Here is a 22,968-nt window from a genome sequence, read left to right on the forward strand (position 1 = left end):
AAATCATGAATTGTACTTTTTGGGACAACTTATGGGCGAGTGTGGGTGGGTAGAGACTCGTGTGTGTGTGCAGGATGCGGGAGAATAAAATGATTCGCTGAACTACTGCGAAATGTGTTTAACATGTAAATTCTTGCTAAATATGCAGTTATATTATGGACCGTTGGCATGAATTGTACTCGTGGCTCTTGGTGCTGGAGCGCTCTCGGAGCGAGTGAAAACCAAGACATTTTAAGACTCTGTGTCAAGTTAAAAGAATTTCAAATGACATGCAGCATTGCACATCAAAGCCAGATAACCTTTGTTCAGGATCGCTAAAACGCTACAGTGTGATTGGGGTTGGAGCTAAACTCTGCAGGAAAGAGGATCTCGAGAGAAACTTCATAATAAAATATTGTGGCACTTTGATTTTTCACTTTTGTATCAGATCCTTTTGCAAATGGTACATGAACCGAGTCATTTTTCCCCTTAGTCTCCACTCATAAACAACAGAAACCTGCACAAATAGAGAAACCTGGAACTGGGGTAAATACCTTTTGACATCCCTGCAGTATTGCACTGACAGTTGGTAAACACCCAGCAGAGTTTTGCCTAGTCTACCTGAGAATGAGGTCTCTGCAGAACAAAAGTGGGTGTTTCTGACTTTGTGAGTGTTTTCAAACTGGTGGGTTTTTCTAAATCATAACCATCACTATGACATGGGCCAATCAGGTAGCATGGTTGAAAACACCTCTCTGTCAATGGAATTTACCACCATAGTTAGCTAACGATGCTTTTGGGAAACACACCCCTGGTAAGTAACATTACTTTCCTGCATAGACCTATTCTTGGTCTTCCTGGAAGCATGTGGGTGTGTTTTTCCAGCCCTCTTTGAAGCTTTAAGAGAGTTTGGCAGACGGGTATCTCTCAAGATTGACAGGAGAAGAGCTGCTCTTCAGAATTAGTTCTGCAGTCAACAGTTGTCCAAGTAAGTGTGCACTTGTGGGCTTACAGTTTATATGTTTATTGGGTACCGCTAGAAGAAGGACAGCTATTACAAATATTCAAACAACATTATTTAGATGTTTTAAAAATGCTAACTAGTAAAATGATGACATGATTAATTAATGAATATAACAGGAATAGGACCACAATGCAAACCATTTCTAGACGAGTGGTTGCATTCCCATGTGTAGACGTGCATCTTTTATTATTTTTGCATATTACTATTGTGATAATTATTTAGCAAACTCAAATTTTTAGTCTAGTGTTCTAGATGTCTTCCAGTTTTCTTTGTCAATAGTTGTTCGCCAGACTCATAGTTTTATCAAAAAGTGCCTGTCATTTACATTTCCAGGAATGGTTGTTACAGTGTACCAATGTACACACATACTGTAGCTCAGCTAGAGGTTTTCAACTGTAAAGTGATAAAGCAGTAAAAGTGCGATTTAGTGTGATTTTTCAATTCTGAACTTGAGATTTCAGCCAGAGGCTGATGATTTTATGGGGAAAACAGTGTAAGGGTTTATGTAGCTGCAAATGAAATCCACCAGTCAGAACAATTAACTGTGCATTGTGCAATTGATAATGCAGAAATGGTTTTTGTTAGTTTCAGACAGCATAGTGTTTAAGGACCCTGGACTTTTACCTCACATGATGCAGGTTCAAGTCCCAAGACTGGTGCCTTAAGCAGATCCATATCAGCACAGCTTTACCTAATCACAACAGTACAAATATCAATAAGCCACGTTTGGGGAAATATAAATGATAAATGACTCACGACAAAACATTACATATTAGAGGTGCATACATTTTTCCTGCAAAACTATTAATCATACTAAAATTAAAGCTCAGAATTATAGCAACAGTTAACTTTCTTTTTTCTCTTTCATAAACTAAGATACAATGTTTTGGTAATCAGTCAGCCCAATCTATAGTACGAGTAGAACGACAGCATTCCATTATGGGTGGAGACTGAACGCTTGGCTTATTCTGTGTTGCAGGTTCTGGCACGATGAAGGGTATTATTCCCAAGAACAAAACCAAAGGTACTGACTTCTGCGGCGTGAACGACTACTATTATATAATCCGCTCTGACCTTGGCTGCTATATGCAGTCAAGTAATTTTAATAAAGCTTTAGACATCACTATTTTAAGTCTGCACCCTGCCTGCCAAAATGGAGACCATTACCTTGGTAGTGGAGATGGCTACTTTTACATCATCAAGGGCAAGTCATACCGCAGAGTCACCAACCTGACGACAGACAGCGATGGTGTGGTTTACAGCCTTCATCCCAACTGCCAGGGTGGGGACCACTACCTCGGAGCCTTTGGCAAGTTCTACATCATCTTCCAAGGAAAGGGCACTTACCGAAGAACAACAAACATGAATAAAGACTCGGATTCTGTAGAATACCCATTGCATCCCAACTGCAGAGATGGCCTGTATTACTGGGGCCTGCCAAACCACTACTACTTCCTCAAGCCTGTCTCAGAGTGGGGTGTTGAGTACTACAAAGGGACCAACTTCAACAAAGACGAGTGCACTGCTGTCTATTCTGTTCATCCCGATATTCTTAACTTCCTTCCTGGAGGGCTGTCAATGACTAAAGGCCCAGCCTTTGGCATTTGGGAGAACATTAAAACCATAACTAATGACAGCAATACACCAGTGACATGGCAAAAGAAAGTCATTAAAAGGGTTGGATACAATAAGGAGAAGATGTCCCAGATCACACACAACTGGAAGATAGCCATGTCAACCTCGGCTGAATCTAAAGACCTCTTAGGGTTAATTGCAAAGTACCAGTTCTCTTTTTCAACTGAATATGGAGGTTCACATGTCAGCACTGAAAACGAAAGCTGGAATGAAGCAACTGAAGTGGAAGAAAATCTCACATTTGGGCTGAAACCAAATGAGCGTTTATATCTGTGGCAGTACAAAATGGGTCTTGGTCAAGAACCGGTGTTGTTCTGCCGTGATATAAAGATCGACGATGAGCCAAACCCTCCAACTGATGTCCCGCTGCCACCTGCAAAATATTGAAAAAATATCAGGATTGGTTAACTCCATGGATAAACCAGTTAAACTCAGTTAAATACCTTATTTCTAACTTTACAAGCAGTTATTGGGATATCTGCAAGAATTTCTGAAAAACTGTAAGGAGAGAGGAGGTTGGTACTGTATAGCATGTAACATTTGGGCTTTGTTTTTAATGTTAATAAAAAGGTGGTTACTGCATTTTAAGTCTTGGCTTTTTCTTTACTAAATCTTATTTCCATGTGTGTTTGACAGCATCTGTCATGGTTTGACATTCTAGACAACTTCTGGGTCAGCATATAGCCACGGACATCCAGAGCACTTTAATGTTCAAAGGATGCAAAGATCTTTGTTCGAGGCTGGAACATATTTCAAAGAAAGTCTGAAGGTGGATAAAAACATAAACATTGAGACATAATGTAGCACAGACAATAATGTTAGCACAAACCCAGAACAACATTTCAAAATGATTGCAAATTACAACAAATCACGATCGGCCTGTTAATTTCTTTAGTGGATTTTTCCTGATTTTCACAAACTGAAAAGCTTCCCATGCCCACATGCAATGACATAAATGTACAAAATGTAAATGAGGTTAAACACTTACTTTCGGTGTTTTCCATGATAAAACCAATTTGCCCGTCTTCTCCGCATCATGAGTGAAGGAAAATATCGCTCTGAGAAAAAGTTTAGGAGTGCACATCACACAAATATCGCTATGAATCAATATGATGTTGTGAAATACATATAAATTAGATAAAACACTTAACTTTCGGCGTTTCCCTTTTAAAAAGAAACGTCCTCGTCTGGTCCGCCTCACGAGTGGAAGAAATGTCTTTAAACAACGTTTAGGCGCACACACCTCATAAATATCGCTATAAAACGATATGATATTACAAAACACATATTGTGAGTAAGATTAAACACTTAATTTCGCTGTTTTGCGTCCTCATATGCTCCGCATCGCGAGTCTAAGAACATGGCGTCTGTGAAAAATATTCCAGATGAGTCAAGCGCGCACACGAGCAAATGTCCCGGATGTGACTAATAACACTCAACAGAGTGTTATAAGAGTTTCTCTGCGTATTTACACCGGCCAGAGGGTGCTGTTTACACTAGCTAGTGTTAATCCCCTAAAGTTCAACACCACAACTTTAACACTTTACTCTAAAAGTCCTTAACACTAGGATTTCAACACTGGAGATTTTGCTGTGAGTCATTATAGTACAGAAAATTATTCATGAGAGGTAAAGGAAGTAAAGTGCAATAAAATATAAATATCTCGAAATATGAACTGTAGTGCATAGCAACATTTTAGTATTTAAATTGTTTAATATAATATATGTCATACATATAACATATATTCACAACAACATATATCATGAAACATACAGAATTGACAAATTCAGATCAGTCAGAATTATTTTGGGGGCCTCAAACTGGTAGAAGAATTTCACAATGCAGTTTGTAACCTCACTGGCTGACTTCGATCTGAGAGGGTAAGCCTGGGGCCACTTTGTAAAATAGTCAGTCAAAACGCAGATATATTCATGTCCATCCTCTGTAGGGGTCAGTTTCCTATAAGGTCCATGCCTACAAGTTTAAAAGGGCTGCTGACCTGAATAACAAATTATACTAACACATTAAAGCAGGACAAATATTGTGCAAAATGTTTCATAATTAGTAGTGAACACATCTACTTAAACAATTTACAATACCTTGGGATGTATTCCACTGTGTTATTAATATCACTGCGTTTTGACTGGCATACTACACACCTGGCGACCTTCAGCATAATAAAAACATTATTCAGTTATCAGACTGCTGGAAGTGATGGTTCATCCAAAACCATTCACTCAAAAGAAAATCAGCTGATAATTTATAATAGATCCCTAATTATATACTTTCTTTCTTTATCTGAAGAGAAAGTAAGTTTTTTATATTATTAATGTCCTTCCTCCAATGCAAGTGAATGGACATCTGTTTTTGCTCATCCAAAAGTGTCTTTAAGCATGTTATTTTACTTGCATGGGAGAGGGAAATTCATTGTTAATTTCTCTTACATAAAGAAAGTGAGTTGTGTATGTTCAGTGGCCTGAGTAAGTTATCAGGAGGCAGGCAGAATGAATCTCTGCAATTGTATGTGGCACTTTTTCTTTGGCATCACGATATGAAACTTTATAAGATGCCAAGTGTAATTTTTGATTGACTGTTATGCTTCTGCTGAGTACCGGAGCTGATGACTGAATCTCTTGAGCCTTCCTCTGAAAAAAAGTCGGCATGACGTGTACTTAAATGTCTTTCCAACTTCGCTGGTTTCAAACTTTAATTTCTTAACTTTTCACCGCATATTACGCACATTGGTATTGCAGTATGGCCTGCATTTGAACAGCTGACAAACCCAAACTTCAAAAATCATCTTTATATGGCCTTACTCCGGTTCTGCTTTTTCTTTGCTGGGCAAGAAGTACTGCTATGATGTTCGCATGCATCACATTCACCTTCATGCATCATCTTTTCTGCTGATCTCCGCTGTTTGCGTCAGAGTTGGGCCACTGACAGTGTTTTCTGCCGCTTCATTTGAAGGGGTCTCGGTCTCAGGGCCTCTTTTCCTCGCGAAAAAAATCATGAATTGTACTTTTTGGGACAACTTATGGGCGAGTGTGGGTGGGTAGAGACTCGTGTGTGTGTGCAGGATGCGGGAGAATAAAATGATTCGCTGAACTACTGCAAAATGTGTTTAACATGTAAATTCTTGCTAAATATGCAGTTATATTATGGACCGTTGGCATGAATTGTACTCGTGGCTCTTGGTGCTGGAGCGCTCTCGGAGCGAGTGAAAACCAAGACATTTTAAGACTCTGTGTCAAGTTAAAAGAATTTCAAATGACATGCAGCATTGCACATCAAAGCCAGATAACCTTTGTTCAGGATCGCTAAAACGCTACAGTGTGATTGGGGTTGGAGCTAAACTCTGCAGGAAAGAGGATCTCGAGAGAAACTTCATAATAAAATATTGTGGCACTTTGATTTTGAACTTCACTTTTGTATCAGATCCTTTTGCAAATGGTACATGAACCGAGTCATTTTTCCCCTTAGTCTCCACTCATAAACAACAGAAACCTGCACAAATAGAGAAACCTGGAACTGGGGTAAATACCTTTTGACATCCCTGCAGTATTGCACTGACAGTTGGTAAACACCCAGCAGAGTTTTGCCTAGTCTACCTGAGAATGAGGTCTCTGCAGAACAAAAGTGGGTGTTTCTGACTTTGTGAGTGTTTTCAAACTGGTGGGTTTTTCTAAATCATAACCATCACTATGACATGGGCCAATCAGGTAGCATGGTTGAAAACACCTCTCTGTCAATGGAATTTACCACCATAGTTAGCTAACGATGCTTTTGGGAAACACACCCCTGGTAAGTAACATTACTTTCCTGCATAGACCTATTCTTGGTCTTCCTGGAAGCATGTGGGTGTGTTTTTCCAGCCCTCTTTGAAGCTTTAAGAGAGTTTGGCAGACGGGTATCTCTCAAGATTGACAGGAGAAGAGCTGCTCTTCAGAATTAGTTCTGCAGTCAACAGTTGTCCAAGTAAGTGTGCACTTGTGGGCTTACAGTTTATATGTTTATTGGGTACCGCTAGAAGAAGGACAGCTATTATAAAACATTATTTAGATGTTTTAAAAATGCTAACTAGTAAAATGATGACATGATTAATTAATGAATATAACAGGAATAGGACCACAATGCAAACCATTTCTAGACGAGTGGTTGCATTCCCATGTGTAGACGTGCATCTTTTATTATTTTTGCATATTACTATTGTGATAATTATTTAGCAAACTCAAATTTTTAGTCTAGTGTTCTAGATGTCTTCCAGTTTTCTTTGTCAATAGTTGTTCGCCAGACTCATAGTTTTATCAAAAAGTGCCTGTCATTTACATTTCCAGGAATGGTTGTTACAGTGTACCAATGTACACACATACTGTAGCTCAGCTAGAGGTTTTCAACTGTAAAGTGATAAAGCAGTAAAAGTGCGATTTAGTGTGATTTTTCAATTCTGAACTTGAGATTTCAGCCAGAGGCTGATGATTTTATGGGGAAAACAGTGTAAGGGTTTATGTAGCTGCAAATGAAATCCACCAGTCAGAACAATTAACTGTGCATTGTGCAATTGATAATGCAGAAATGGTTTTGTTAGTTTCAGACAGCATAGTGTTTAAGGACCCTGGACTTTTACCTCACATGATGCAGGTTCAAGTCCCAAGACTGGTGCCTTAAGCAGATCCATATCAGCACAGCTTTACCTAATCACAACAGTACAAATATCAATAAGCCACGTTTGGGGAAATATAAATGATAAATGACTCACGACAAAACATTACATATTAGAGGTGCATACATTTTTCCTGCAAAACTATTAATCATACTAAAATTAAAGCTCAGAATTATAGCAACAGTTAACTTTCTTTTTTCTCTTTCATAAACTAAGATACAATGTTTTGGTAATCAGTCAGCCCAATCTATAGTACGAGTAGAACGACAGCATTCCATTATGGGTGGAGACTGAACGCTTGGCTTATTCTGTGTTGCAGGTTCTGGCACGATGAAGGGTATTATTCCCAAGAACAAAACCAAAGGTACTGATTTCTGCGGTGTGAACGACTACTATTATATAATCCGCTCTGACCTTGGCTGCTATATGCAGTCAAGTAATTTTAATAAAGCTTTAGACATCACTATTTTAAGTCTGCACCCTGCCTGCCAAAATGGAGACCATTACCTTGGTAGTGGAGATGGCTACTTTTACATCATCAAGGGCAAGTCATACCGCAGAGCCACCAACCTGACGACAGACAGCGATGGTGTGGTTTACAGCCTTCATCCCAACTGCCAGGGTGGGGACCACTACCTCGGAGCCTTTGGCAAGTTCTACATCATCTTCCAAGGAAAGGGCACTTACCGAAGAACAACAAACATGAATAAAGACTCGGATTCTGTAGAATACCCATTGCATCCCAACTGCAGAGATGGCCTGTATTACTGGGGCCTGCCAAACCACTACTACTTCCTCAAGCCTGTCTCAGAGTGGGGTGTTGAGTACTACAAAGGGACCAACTTCAACAAAGACGAGTGCACTGCTGTCTATTCTGTTCATCCCGATATACTTAACTTCCTTCCTGGAGGGCTGTCAATGACTAAAGGCCCAGCCTTTGGCATTTGGGAGAACATTAAAACCATAACTAATGACAGCAATACACCAGTGACATGGCAAAAGAAAGTCATTAAAAGGGTTGGATACAATAAGGAGAAGATGTCCCAGATCACACACAACTGGAAGATAGCCATGTCAACCTCGGCTGAATCTAAAGACCTCTTAGGGTTAATTGCAAAGTACCAGTTCTCTTTTTCAACTGAATATGGAGGTTCACATGTCAGCACTGACAACGAAAGCTGGAATGAAGCAACTGAAGTGGAAGAAAATCTCACATTTGGGCTGAAACCAAATGAGCGTTTATATCTGTGGCAGTACAAAATGGGTCTTGGTCAAGAACCGGTGTTGTTCTGCCGTGATATAAAGATCGACGATGAGCCAAACCCTCCAACTGATGTCCCGCTGCCACCTGCAAAATAATGAAAAAATATCAGGATTGGTTAACTCCATGGATAAACCAGTTAAACTCAGTTAAATACCTTATTTCTAACTTTACAAGCAGTTATTGGGATATCTGCAAGAATTTCTGAAAAACTGTAAGGAGAGAGGAGGTTGGTACTGTATAGCATGTAACATTTGGGCTTTGTTTTTAATGTTAATAAAAAGGTGGTTACTGCATTTTAAGTCTTGGCTTTTTCTTTACTAAATCTTATTTCCATGTGTGTTTGACAGCATCTGTCATGGTTTGACATTCTAGACAACTTCTGGGTCAGCATATAGCCACGGACATCCAGAGCACTTTAATGTTCAAAGGATGCAAAGATATTTGTTCGAGGCTGGAACATATTTCAAAGAAAGTCTGAAGGTGGATAAAAACATAAACATTGAGACATAATTTACCACTGTCATAGCACAGACAATAATGTTAGCACAAACCCAGAACAACATTTCAACATGATTGCAAATTACAACAAATCACGATCGGCCTGTTAATCTCTAGTGGATTTTTCATGATTTTGGCCTACCCAAACTGAAAAGCTTCCCATGCCCACATGCAGTGGCATAAATGCAAAATTCAAACCCTTTGAATTTATATAAAGCACTGCTGAATGCAGAGAGTTCAGCTTGTTTACAGCAGATGGCAGCAAACACTAAAAAAAGATAATTTTTTTCATATTGTATGCAAGTTATTCTAACATACCGGTCTCCACCTGTCAAAAGTTAAAAAATGAGTTATTACAAGGCATGTTTACCACCAAAATCATTTTTACTCTATGATAAGCATAGAAGCAGCACTTTCCATGGCTTTCAATCATGTTTCCATGTTTTTCTTTGTAGAAAGTGTCATAATAGGCCAAGTCCTGCTTGAAGTTATCCTAACAGGACTAGAAGGACAGTTTTTTTAAAACATTTCATAAGTTAGATATATTCTGAAATACAGTATGAAAAACTCAAATTAAGCATTTGAAAAAGAACCCTGATCAAAATTAGAGAACACTTTCAGATACTCCTCCCCCAGTTATTGATGCTAATCTGTTCCCTGGTAACTAGCAGCATTCCTTTAAGGATAACATTCCAATTTTCAGTGATTTTCGCAAGGTGGTGGGTTGGCTCTAAGGTGACTGAAACTCTGTGACAGCAGGTTGTCCAGATGAAGGCCAAAGGGCTGACCTTTTCAGCCACTGCAAGAGAAGATGGTCATTCCAAATCTGTGATTTCTAAAATAACTGCACATTTGCAATGACATGAATTCATTCAAGACAAATGACCAAGAGGACAGGATAATGTGGAGACTCTCAATGGGGAATTGCAGCTGGAATTGCTCATCAGTTCAGTGCTCAACAGGGTTAGTATCTGTCTCAGACATTATAATAATGTCTAACCATTGAGAATTTGTACTGAAATGCCACTCTGCAGTGACCAAGCCTCTTGTCTGGAGAAAGGATCAAAAAGCTAGACTACCCTAGCTAAAATAAAATTTATTTATTTGGGTCCTATGGGAAACATTATGTTCGGCATCAAACTGGGGAATAACTGGGCCCAAAGTGTGTTGTTTTGTGAAGCAGGAGTTGGACAAACATGGCAGGGTGAATGTGAATGTTTATCAGAACTGTCTTCGACAACACTTCCTTTCCTGTGAGCATCTCCCAATCAGCCCGCAATTATCATGCAGAGCAAAGCCCCCATCACACTGCAAAACAGGTAAAGCAGTTCCTTGAAGCTGAGAACACTGTAATAATAAAGTGCACACTTCTTCTCAGAAAAGGTTAAATATAGTATTGTCTTTTGTTGTTATGGATTATGGTTTGTGTTACGTGTCTTAAGCTTTCTTATGCATCTCACGACTATGTTGTGTATGAAATAATGTCTGTGTGCATGCGTGTAAAACAACAAACTGACAATTTATATGCTTAATCATCTGTAATATACATTGTTGTGAATTTAATAGTGGCTGGAATTTCTAAGAACTTGGTAAGAAAGAATCAAACAGAAAGTTCAAAAGTTGTTTCTGGAATTTTTATTTCTAGAAAATTCACATCTTACTTTAAATGTACTGCATGTAAAGTATTGTAAATGTACTGTAATGTCACTGTAAACTTAACTTAACTTTAAAATAACTATGTGGCCATTCTTGATACATAGGCTACATCTTCAAATAATATATCCATCACATTGAATGTTTAACTTACTTTTTGTATTTTGGCCCAGTTCACTCTCATGTGACGTTAGCTGTAAAAATAGTTGCCTGCTGAAATATATATAGATCTTTATGACTAGATAGACACGGTGAGTTTCTCTTTAGTACACGTTAGGTTTCTTTAAGGGTCTTTAAGACATAAAGCCTAAACGTTCATCAATGATCCTAAGCAGATGCTACATCACACAACATGAAAATTTATGTAATTGATCAACCAACAGACATCTTTTAACTTATAACACAACAAAACTCCTCAGAATCACATTGTTAAAGAATTAAGTTTGCATTTTCTCTCACACAATTACATCAGTATACATCTAATTACATATACAACCTTTTCTACACATTGCAAAATAAAAAAAAACATATGTATTTTATCCTCTTCGACTCCTTTTTACTTTCTTGCTCTGAATTACGCTGCTGCTTATCTCTTTGATATCACGGAGAAAACTAAAATGGCTGTCCCCATTAGCATCTAACATGGTGGGGCGGGACTTCTACTTAAACTCAACGGGATTGGTTGATCGCTGAAATATCAATCAATTTACTGACATTTACTGATAATTATAATTTTCTCACATCATATGCTCAATTCTGAGTTAATTTCTTTAACAAACTGTTTAATCATTTCATTATTAAAAATTAATTGTGTAAATTATACAGGATTACACTGTCCATTAAAATCTCACTAGCCAATCAGAGTACACCGCTGTTAAGCCCTCCCTCACGAGAGGTTTGTGTCAAATAGCAAACAAAAATTTGTTACGTTTAGTTTTATCAAGTTTCATTCATTTTTATTGGCACAAAGATAATTCCATGTGAAATGGGGGCAGCAGCCACCAAGCAAATAATGTCACAATGTGTTAGATGTTCATGCCACTCTAGGCTCTCACATTCTTGAGTCAACATCTTCAGCTGATGTCTGAGACCTTTCACGTGCTTGTGAGCACACACTACACAACGGTGAAGGGTCCAGACACCTCCAGTGCGGCAGCCATGTTATTCTCTTTCCCAGAGTGGTAACTTGGCGCGGCATAGAGAGAAGCTTTTAAAAGGGAACGTCTCGGGTTACTTGATTGTAACCCCGTTCCCTGAAAAAGCAGGAGCGAGATGCTGTGCTTTATTAACATTTTACATTACATTACTTTGAAATGAAAATATTATTAAAATATTATAAATGTCAAATATTAAATTTGAACCACTTAATTTCAAACACTTGGATAGTTTCAGCCCAAAATACCCGACAGATCATTAATTATTATAGCTGGAAAGTATCATTTTTGGGGTGTGTCTAAAAAAGAGCTGTTTTGGAGTGTATCACTTTAAATTCAAATGAGCTGCATATTCCCACCTAGTCTCCAGAAGAGGGCGTCATGTATACGTCCCTCTGCATTGCATATCTACAGCAATAAACAGCCGGTAGAAGCAACATAACTGAGAGCGGGAGAACCGGTGTTCAGCTGTACATATGGGCAGGGGCGTGTCCACAAGGGTGGCACGGGGTGGCAACTGTCACCCTAAAAATGAGCTTTGACACTCCAAAGCAGAGTAATGAGATCAAGTGCAGTGAGAGCGGAGTGAAAATCTTAGAGCTGCGTGATTTTGACTGAAGCAAGGATTTTTTGAAAGTTGCCATTAATTGTGCTCCATCACAAGCACAATTAATGCCAACAGCTCATAATATAACTGCTATATATATATATATATATATATATATATAGTGGGTACAGAAAGTATTCAGACCCCCTTAAATTGCAGCCATTTGCTAAAATCATTTGTTCATTTTTTTTCCTCAGTGTACACACAGCACCCCATATTGACAGAAAAACACAGAATTGTTGACATTTTTGCAGATTTATTAAAAAAGAAAAACTGAAATATCACATGGTCCTAAGTATTCAGACCCTTTGCTCAGTATTTAGTAGAAGCACCCTTTTGATCTAATACAGCCATGAGTCTTTTTGGGAAAGATGCAACAAGTTTTTCACACCTGGATTTGGGATCCTCTGCCATTCCTCCTTGCAGATCCTCTCCAGTTCTGTCAGGTTGGATGGTAAACGTTGGTGGACAGCCATTTTTAGGTCTCTCCAGAGATGCTCAATTGGGTTTAAGTTGTTGTGAAGCCACTCCTTCGTTATTTTAGCTGTGTGCTTAGGGTCATTGTCTTGTTGGAAGGTAAACCTTCGGCCCAGTCTGAGGTCCTGAGCACTCTGGAGAAGGTTTTCGTCCAGGATATCCCTGTACTTGGCCGCATTCATCTTTCCCTCGATTGCAACCAGTCGTCCTGTCCCTGCAGCTGAAAAACACCCCCACAGCATGATGCTGCCACCACCATGCTTCACTGTTGGGACTGTATTGGACAGGTGATGAGCAGTGCCTGGTTTTCTCCACACATACCGCTTAGAATTAAGGCCAAAAAGTTCTATCTTGGTCTCATCAGACCAGAGAATCTTATTCAGGTGTTTTTTAGCAAACTCCATGCGGGCTTTCACGTGTCTTGCACTGAGGAGAGGCTTCCGTCGGGCCACTCTGCCATAAAGCCCCGACTGGTGGAGGGCTGCAGTGATGGTTGACTTTCTACAACTTTCTCCCATCTCCCGACTGCATCTCTGGAGCTCAGCCACAGTGATCTTTTGGTTCTTCTTTACCTCTCTCACCAAGGCTCTTCTCCCCCGATAGCTCAGTTTGGCCAGACGGCCAGCTCTAGGAAGGGTTCTGGTTGTCCCAAACGGCTTCCATTTAAGGATTATAGAGGCCACTGTGCTCTTAGGAACCTTAAGTGCAGCAGAAATTTTTTTGTAACCTTGGCTAGATCTGTGCCTTGCCACAATTCTGTCTCTGAGCTCTTCAGGCAGTTCCTTTGACCTCATGATTCTCATTTGCTCTGACATGCACTGTGAGCTGTAAGGTCTTATATAGACAGGTGTGTGGCTTTCCTAATCAAGTCCAATCAGTATAATCAAACACAGCTGGACTCAAATGAAGGTGTAGAACCATCTCAAGGATGATCAGAAGAAATGGACAGCACCTGAGTTAAATATATGAGTGTCACAGCAAATGGTCTGAATACTTAGGACCATGTGATATTTCAGTTTTCTTTTTAATAAATCTGCAAAAATGTCAACAATTCTGTGTTTTTCTGTCAATATGGGGTGCTGTGTGTACATTAATGAGGAAAAAACTTAACTTCAATGATTTTAGCAAATGGCTGCAATATAACAAAGAGTGAAAAATTTAAGGGGTCTGAATACTTTCCGTACCCACTGTATAATATATATATATATATATATATATATATATATATATATATATATATATATATATATATATATATATATAATTACTAGTCACTAAAACTGGACAGACAGATGGTTCAAAACTAGACTTGGTGTTAACAGAAACCAGATCAGCAGACAGTTCTAAGCCAGATCTTATTCGTTGAAACAGGACAGACAGATACCTGGGAATCAAACTCATTGACAGAAACAGTATAACCAAACTGCTCATACTCAGACTCCTTGGTTGGAACTGGACAGACAGAAAGTTTATTGACAGACACTAGGCTGACAGGAAGTTCGCAATCAGTCATATCATTTGAAATAGAACAGACAAGTGGCTCAATCTCAGGCTTATTGGTTGAAACTAGACACACAGACAGCTCAGAATTAAACTCATTGACTGGAAAGGGACAGACAGACTGTTGGAATGACAGGATTAACAGGGCATACAGAAAGTTAATTTAAGGCTTCCATGGCAGTGCTAGGCAGGGATAAGACTTCCTGAACGGCCCTTGTAGCCGCAGAAAAACAGAAAGTTCACAGACAGTATCCTTGGATGTGACAGACAAGGCTGAGAGTTCAGAGACAGCCTCCTTGGCTGGATCGGGACAGGCAGAGAGATCCCAAACGGCCTCCATAGCCGTGATAGGACAGACTGAAGGTTCACAGATGGCCTCCATAGCCGTGACAGGACAGGATGAGGATTCGCAGACAGCCTCCATAGCTGTGACAGGACAGAACGAGAGTTCATAAGTCGGTACCACTGACACCTCTAGAGGGTCTGCAGCAGATGCCGCCACCTCTGGAGGTTCTACAGTAGTACCATCAGGATACAGGGAGAGTTCAGCAACGGTCCCTTCGAACGTGACATGACAGGCTGAAAGTGCATTGCTGGGCGCCACCACCATGCAAGGAGCTGAAGCGAGCACCGTTGCTAAGTACACATACAAGGTGATACCAGCTGCGCGTGCAGACACCAGTGGTGCGTCCCTCACGCTGGATACCAGACTGGGAGATCGAAGGACTGACCTTGAATATCCGGGTGCAACAGACAGGGAGTGACAGGACTCTGGACGATCAGCTGTGACGTGATGAGACTCTGGACGATCAGCTGAGACGTGACGAGACTCTGGACGATCAGCGGGGACGTGACGAGACTCTGGGCGATCAGCGGAGACGTGACGAGACTCTGGACGATCAGCAGTGACTTGACTTGGCTCACGAAGATCAGCAGTGACTTGACTTGGATCATGAAGATCAAGTGTGACTTGGAAAATTGGGAAATCCAAGATGGTGCCTGTGTATTTGGCATGCCGTCTGCTGCTCTCATGTTTGTTTGTCTGGTTGTCTGCTCTGTCTCTAAACTGCTGCACACTTTTAATCTACGACTGTCACGCACTCTTGGATATCCGCAACTCTATTGTGGACACATTCAAGAACTCTTACACACCGGATATGGACTGCTCCTTTGGCAATACGAAGGAGCCGTTCCGAATGGTTATCCCGGACTGTATCTGCCGGTGGCCCCTTAACATCTCGTGGAGAAAGCGAAGGAGGAAACCACGGAGGTTACATCGTGAAGCTGAAAGCTCAATTGCGGGCGGGCTTTCTCTCGGACTATGAATCGTTCTACAGCGGCTCTGCTACCTGACGCCCGCTGGACTTGACCTACCAGTGGCTTTGTCCTGTTCTCCCCCTGCACCCGAGTCCTGCTTCTCGTGCTGGTCTCCACCGAATCGGCCTCGGCTCTCGACGACGGGGAGTAACTCACGGAAATCTGCGCTCACTGAAAAGAGCGTCATCATCTCCTGTTATTCTGTCTTCACCGAAGATGGCATTATTAAATGCCCGCTCCTTGGTGAATGAGACCTTTTTATTAAACGACTTCTACTTATCTCACAACTTGGATTTTATGTTCATCACAGAATCCTGGATAAAGGTTGGTGATCTAACTCCTTTCTCTGATCTGATCCCTACTGATTGTTCATTCCTTAACTCCCCTCGTCTGAGTGGACGCGGGGGTGGGATAGTAACAATTTTTAAAAACTCTCTCTCTGCACGCTGTTGATTGGTCCCTGTAACGTCTTTTTCCAGTTTTGAAGCTCAATTTCTTCAATTAGACTGGAATGGTCCTGTATGTGTAGGGGTGATTTACCATCCTCCGCACTCTTCCAAGGACTTTATACAGCATTTCACGGAACTGATCGGCAATATTGCCACTAATTACGATCGCTTTCTATTGGTGGGTGATTTTAATATCCATGTCTGCTGTCCGTCAAACCCCCTATCGCATGACTTTCTTAATCTTATTGATGCTTTTAATCTATCTCAGTGGATCAGCGACTCTACTCATATTCAGGGCCATACGTTGGCTCTTGTACTGTCGTATGGACTTGATGTGACTGACATTGTGCTCTCAGATTTTATGATCTCGGACCATAAGCCCATATTATTTTCAATGACTCTTCCAGATCTCTCTCAGATTTCTACTACACCTGCAACTCTGTCTCGATTATACTCTCCTCAGTTTAGCACAAATTTCAACTTTGCTGAATGCTGCTCACAGTTGCACTTGGATCAATCATTATCTGACTTGGATGCTGATCAACATCTTAGCCTTATGAATTCTGCCTGGCATAAGGTAGCAAATGCAACTGCCCCCCTTAAGCCACACAAGCGCAAATCAAAATTTGAACTATGGCAAAACTCTGACACTCGTCTCTTAAGACAAAATTGTAGAAAGGCAGAACGAAAATGGAAAAAGGACAGGCTGCATATCTCTCTTCAAATGCTCAGAGACTCTCTTACATCTTATCAGACTGCAGCTAAGTCTGCAAAAGCTGCATATTTTTCTAATCTAATTTAAACTAATCACTCTAAACCTAAGGTATTGTTTTCAATTATTCAATCTGTCACAAATCCTTCTGTTAACACTTTACCTGTTGCCTCTGTTGCTCTCTGTGAAAGCTTCTTGAGATATTTCAGTGACAAAATTACTAACTTAAGACTTTGCGTCTGCCCCACTTTAACTGTAACTGTCTCTCCAATCATGTCATCTGCCTCTGCCTTTTTTGATGCTTTTGAACCTATCAATCTTCAGGAATTGAAGGAGGTGATTGGCAAGCTTAAACCTTCATTCTGTTCTAGCGATATCATTCACCCGAGATTTTTAAAATTAATTATCAATTCGATTGGGCCAGGTCTGGTGTCTCTTATTAATAAGTGTCTCCAAACTGGCTCTGTTCCTGCCAATCTCAAAGTCGCTACAGTCACTCCTCTGCTCAAGAAGCCTTCACTGGATTCCTCTGTCCAAAAAATTTTTCGGCCAACTTCTGTCTTGCCTTTCATTTCAAATGTTTTGGAGAAAATTGTGCTGAATCAACTTCAAAGTTTTCTGTCAAGAAATTGTATTCATGAGGTTTTTCAATCTGGTTTTAAGTCTGCTCACAGCACTGAGTCCGCCCTGTTGAGAGTGTTAAACGGTATTTACCTCTCTACTGATTCCGGAGACTCTGTGGTTCTTATCCTTTTAGATTTATCGGCCGCTTTTGATACTGTAGACCACTCCTCACTGTTATCCAGATTGGAGTCTTGGGTAGGTCTAAAAGCTAACGTCCTGAAATGGTTTCAATCTTACCTGTCTGACAGAAAGTTTTTAGTGAAGCTGGGTAATTTACTTCTTCTTCTGCACCTCTGACCTGTGGCCTTCCACAAGGCTCTATCTTATCTCCTTCTCTATTTTCTCTTTACATCCTACCTCTGGGCTCAATTCTACGTAAACATGGTATGTCTTTTCACTTCTATGCAGATGATACTCAAATATATCTACCAATAAAAAAAAAACAATTCCACTGCGATTACCTCTCTTCTGCAATGTTTAGAGGAGGTAAAATCATGGCTAGCCCAAAATTTCCTCTTCCTAAACGAAGACAAGACCGAGGTAATTGTTTTTGGCCCAAATGAAAACTCTCAGTGTATAAGCCCTGAGTTAGAAAGTTTATGCGTTTTTAGATCCTCACGGGTGCGGAACCTAGGAGTTCTTGTTGACCAGCATTTAAAATTTGATAAACATATTTCCTCTGTTATTGGATCCAGTTTTTATCAGCTTCGTTTACTGTCCAAAATTAAACATTTTCTCACTCCTAAAACTCTCGAAATGGCTGTTCACGCTTTTGTTACATCTCGTCTAGATTACTGCAACTCTTTATATTGCGGTATATCTAAGTCTCAAATTGCGCGTCTTCAGCTTGTTCAAAATGCTACAGCCAGACTTCTCTTAAAGTGTCATAAACATGAGCACATCACTCCAGTTCTTAAATCCTTACACTGGTTACCGGTCTGTCAGAGAATAGACTTTAAAATTCTCCTCTATGTATATGAATCCCTACACAATCTAGCCCCTATCTACCTCTCTGAACTTCTTCATCTCTACTCTCCGTCAAGAAGCCTACGATCCTGTGACCAGGCTTTGTTGGTAGTCCCTCACGTTAGGCTTAAGCGTAGAGGTGAGCGTGCTTTTGCAGTGGCAGGGCCTCGACTTTGGAATACCCTGCCTTTAGAGATTAGAATGGCCTCTTCTCTGTCTGTTTTTAAGTCTCTGCTAAAAACATATTTGTTTTCCTTAGTGTATTGACTACTGTGCTATGGCCAGTTTTATTTTTTAATTGTTGTATTAAATTCTGTCGGGTTTGTTTTCTGTGTATGTGGTAGGCTATAATCTTGCTTTTCTGTAAAGCACTTTGGTCAGCCTGGTGGCTGTTGTAAATGTGCTATACAAATAAAATGAACTTGAACTTGAACTTGACTTGGCTCATGAATGGCAGTAATGACGTGACCGGTTGTTGTGGCCACCATTTCAGTCTTAGATGCGGTGTCGCGTTCCTCCTCCGCGACACCCACAGTGAATAGAGAGCCAACATTCAACAAAGCATAATCCATAAACTGAGCAAGTGATGAACACGGAAATCTCTATCAGAACACAGTCCGGTAAATCAGAATAGTTTGCGATGGCTATACATTCTCGAATATGATTACCTAACGATCGTGGGCCTTGTTTAAGTGCAAATAATATTCTTGCTGCGTCCATACCTGACCAATGTCCACTTGAACAGCTGCTGGATCCTTGTGGATTAATGTGCGTTAAAAAATTATTAATGCATTAAATGTTTTTGATTAATCACATGCGTTAACGCGTTAACGTTGACACCCCTATTTTAAATACATTTTGATGTATTTGTGCCCATCTCTGTTTACAGCTCTGTGCATTATAACCAACAGTGTTGGGCTAGTTACTCAAAGAATGTAATATACTATTCATTACTAGTTACTCCTTTCAAAAGTAATATTGCTACTTTACTTATTACTTTCTGGCAACAGTAATTAGTTACACTAGTTACATTACTTTTTCTTCACGCCTCACAGAAGTAACTGTGTATCTTCCAGATAAAATTCTTCTAGAATGTTACTAATAACATATTTCTGCCTCATCATTTGACCAAAATCCACATTGGATCGCAGTCAGAAGTTATTACAAACACTCAATAGTGATTGATAGTGGCATTCAGTGTTGTATTCATCTCATTAATTGTCATGTGTAGCTTGAAGTAATTTTTCTGTTACCCATATTTCCGTATTTTATCAAATCACATGAGTTTGTAAGAAACAGTTTAATTTTCTAAAAATATTTTTAATTATATTAATATAATGTACCACATGCTGATCAGAAGGATGTAATGCCAGAGTAAAGTAAAGCCACAACTTGCACAACAGATCTTTTTTTCTGACAAAATCAATATAATGCAATATTTCTATCTGCTGAATGTAAGCTTTTCCATATTCCAAGCTTGCCTGCTGCACTGGGGACATCACAAGCACGTGCGAGTCATGAAAATTATGAAAATAAATCTAGTGATTATTTGATTGTTAGATTTTAAATCAGCGGGGTTGAGGCATCAAAAGTAACTAAGCTGTTTTATGGAAAGTAACTGTAATATTATTACTGAAATCTTATTAGTAACTAGTTACTGCCCAACACTGATAACCAATCACACATGATTCTTTTGAGCTTATGAATGCAATGGCCAGTCAGAGGCATTCAGATGAGCTCAGGGCGTGCGCTCGCTGACTGAATTCCCGGCCGAATTCTCTCATCAGAAACAACAAAGTGCAGAAGTGAGTATGATGTAAGATATCCATTTCCAACCAAACAGCTTCAGCAATTATAATGGAAGTTTTTGAGACTGAAGTCTTGATAATGAAATTATAATATTCTTTGATAATGTAATGTAAATTTCCTTTGCTGTGTTTCTGTACAATGAAAGTGTTATAAAATGAAATTTATACAATTTCATTTTATTTCATACAGTGAAAGTGTTTTTATTAAATTCATGTTAAATACAAAGTCAGTCATATAAAAATATTTTAAGGCATGACACCCATACATGGTACTTAAGTAAAAAGACGGATTTCTGTTTGATATAAGATTATTTTTCTTACCCCATTGGCAGATTATTTTGATTGTTTCAAGCAAAAACTCACTTAATTTTGACATGTTTTTTCTGAAAACAAGACAATTTTCATGAAAAATGCATTTTACAAAATGGCTTTTTGTAAGTTTCTAGTTTCTTCTCTGCTCACATATCCTATGCTTTTGTGTCAAGTAAAAAAATCCTCAGCTAATGAAAAAGCCATGGATGCCATCAATAAACTGGGCTATCCGATCGTTCAGGGTGCCGTGTCCACTATCGCAGGTGTGGTGGTGCTCGCGGCTGCCAAAAGCTACATCTTCAGGACCTTCTTCAAGATCATGTTCTTAGTCATTCTGTTTGGGGCTGTCCATGGCATCGTATTCATACCTGTGTTCCTGAGCTTCCTTGGCACTTGTAGTAACAGCCATGAAAAAAACAAAGAAAATCTTCCAGAGCACAGTGACACAAGCGAACGAAGAGTTAAAGCAATCGTGATTCAGAATGAATGGTCTTTTGATCCTGACTGTTACTGAGCTTACTTTTCTGAAAAATGTCACCTGTAGAATGTATTAATCATTTCTGAATATGCTCCAGTTTCCCCCCACAATCCAAAGGCACAGGTGAAATTGAGACTAAATTGTCCATAAGTGTGTGTGTGTGTGTGTGTGTGTGTGTGTGTGTGTATGTATGTTCCCCCTTTGATGAACTGGCTTTCTGTGCTGGGTGTTTCCCAGTTCATGGCTCGAGACAGTGCGATAGGCACTGTGACCCTACATAGGACAAGTGGTTTCGAAAATGTATGAACTTTTTTCTTTCTGTATGAACTTAGCTCTCTATATGACACTTTGATTTGACCATGCAACCAGATCCTGAAATAGCAATCATTCTGTTATGTTCTTATGTATACACTGCATGTTTTTGTGCATTTACATTTTAATCAAGTTTTTCTTTTTCTTTTTATCCTTGTCTTCAGTATTATTTTCAATGCATTTCTATTTAATATCTACATCTATTCATTTTAACACGTCGAAGGAAACACAACTTTGAATTTGTAATCCAGTTCAAATCCACTTTCAAGTACATTGATTAAACCTCATTACTGAATACTGGGAATTGTATGACATTAAAAGACCTTGACCTCAGCATAATTGTCACTGAAGTGAATGATTGATTAATTTATGACACTGTACATGTACGAATGCATCTTGTAAGCTTGATGCCATGATAGATATAAGCAGAGGCAGTATTTCCAGGTCAACATTTCCTTGTTCCTGGTCCTTGTGGAAAGTAAATCAATGCTAATGCAAAAAGTAAAACAATAAGTTGAACAGTAACCCATTTATTCTGTGTCACTAAACACACTAAACAGATATTATTAAGGACATAATGCATCTCACTTAAAAACTCACTTAATTTTGACATGTTTTTTCTGAAAACAAGACAATTTTCATGAAAAATGCATTTTACAAAATGGCTTTTTGCAAGGTATCAAACCACATTTTGTCAATCATGGTATACTCACTAAATTAAGTAGGTTAATCCATTTGAATTCTAGTTTTTTACAATTCCCTAACAATAAAGCAGGTCATACCAGTGACTTCAACTAAAAGCTTCATATGAAATGTCATTTACATCATATATTTGATAGTTATGAATTCATTATTGTATTTTAAATGGTAGAAAAACCTGTTTTGGACCTCAAAACAAAGCACTTTTCCTCTGTACATGACTGTGGGGGTGAGCAGTTTTGTGGTGCTTGGAATTCTATATAATTAAATAAAAAACAATTATTGCCACATTAATGGCTCAAGAACGTGTAATTGTTCAAATACCATATTGTTTCATTTTAAAACATAAAGAAAAAGTGTAATATTTCTGTAAAGGCTAGGGACAGAAAAACGGACATTTCCATAGAATGACCCTAATAGAACATTAGGCTAATTTGCCCATCACCCATTATAGATTAACTAACATGATATATAAAGGTGCAAAATGCATTTAAAATGCTTCCCAAGACATCACTTCAACGACTACTGAACTTCCAACCAATCAGCAACCTCGGAAAACCCCCTTTCCTGCAACAACTTCAACAAGGGAATCCCCTAAACAAGCAAAGCAAGTAATACAACTCCAGATTCTAGCTGAACTGGTGCATTTAATATAAATTTTAACCTCATTGAGAAACTCAATGCGAGGGTTAATTAAGTGATTGGTTGTTCAGGTCTATATGCAATTGCACATATTGCTATAAGCTTGGGATTTCACATTTTCATTCTCTTAAACTCATTCTTTCCTCACTTTCTCTCTTCCTGCAACGTGTGAATGTGTGAATGCATGTGATTATGTGA

At 39.3% G+C, this 22,968-nt stretch overlaps 2 protein-coding genes across 2 annotated transcripts; both read left to right on the forward strand.

Moving 5' to 3' along the window:
• Positions 1 to 736: 736 nt before the first annotated feature.
• On the forward strand, positions 737 to 3,214 carry LOC131537565 (uncharacterized). Its single transcript, XM_058771114.1, has 2 exons — positions 737 to 967; positions 1,983 to 3,214. Exon 2 carries the CDS (start codon positions 1,994 to 1,996, stop codon positions 3,023 to 3,025), a length of 1,032 nt encoding a protein of 343 aa, XP_058627097.1. The 5' UTR covers positions 737 to 967; positions 1,983 to 1,993; the 3' UTR covers positions 3,026 to 3,214.
• A 2,864-nt stretch (positions 3,215 to 6,078) lies between these two features.
• Positions 6,079 to 8,855, forward strand: LOC131537568 (uncharacterized). Its single transcript, XM_058771122.1, has 2 exons — positions 6,079 to 6,613; positions 7,618 to 8,855. Exon 2 carries the CDS (start codon positions 7,629 to 7,631, stop codon positions 8,655 to 8,657), a length of 1,029 nt encoding a protein of 342 aa, XP_058627105.1. The 5' UTR covers positions 6,079 to 6,613; positions 7,618 to 7,628; the 3' UTR covers positions 8,658 to 8,855.
• The last annotated feature ends 14,113 nt before the right edge of the window (positions 8,856 to 22,968 follow it).

The sequence above is a fragment of the Onychostoma macrolepis genome, chromosome 03 (genome assembly GCF_012432095.1).
Source record: "Onychostoma macrolepis isolate SWU-2019 chromosome 03, ASM1243209v1, whole genome shotgun sequence".
Taxonomy (NCBI): Eukaryota; Metazoa; Chordata; class Actinopteri; order Cypriniformes; family Cyprinidae; genus Onychostoma; species Onychostoma macrolepis.

Excerpts from the sequence above, each read along its gene's own strand:
- LOC131537568 (XM_058771122.1), top strand. The coding sequence starts at position 7,629 with ATGAAGGGTATTATTCCCAAGAACAAAACCAAAGGTACTGATTTCTGC.
- LOC131537565 (XM_058771114.1), top strand. The coding sequence starts at position 1,994 with ATGAAGGGTATTATTCCCAAGAACAAAACCAAAGGTACTGACTTCTGC.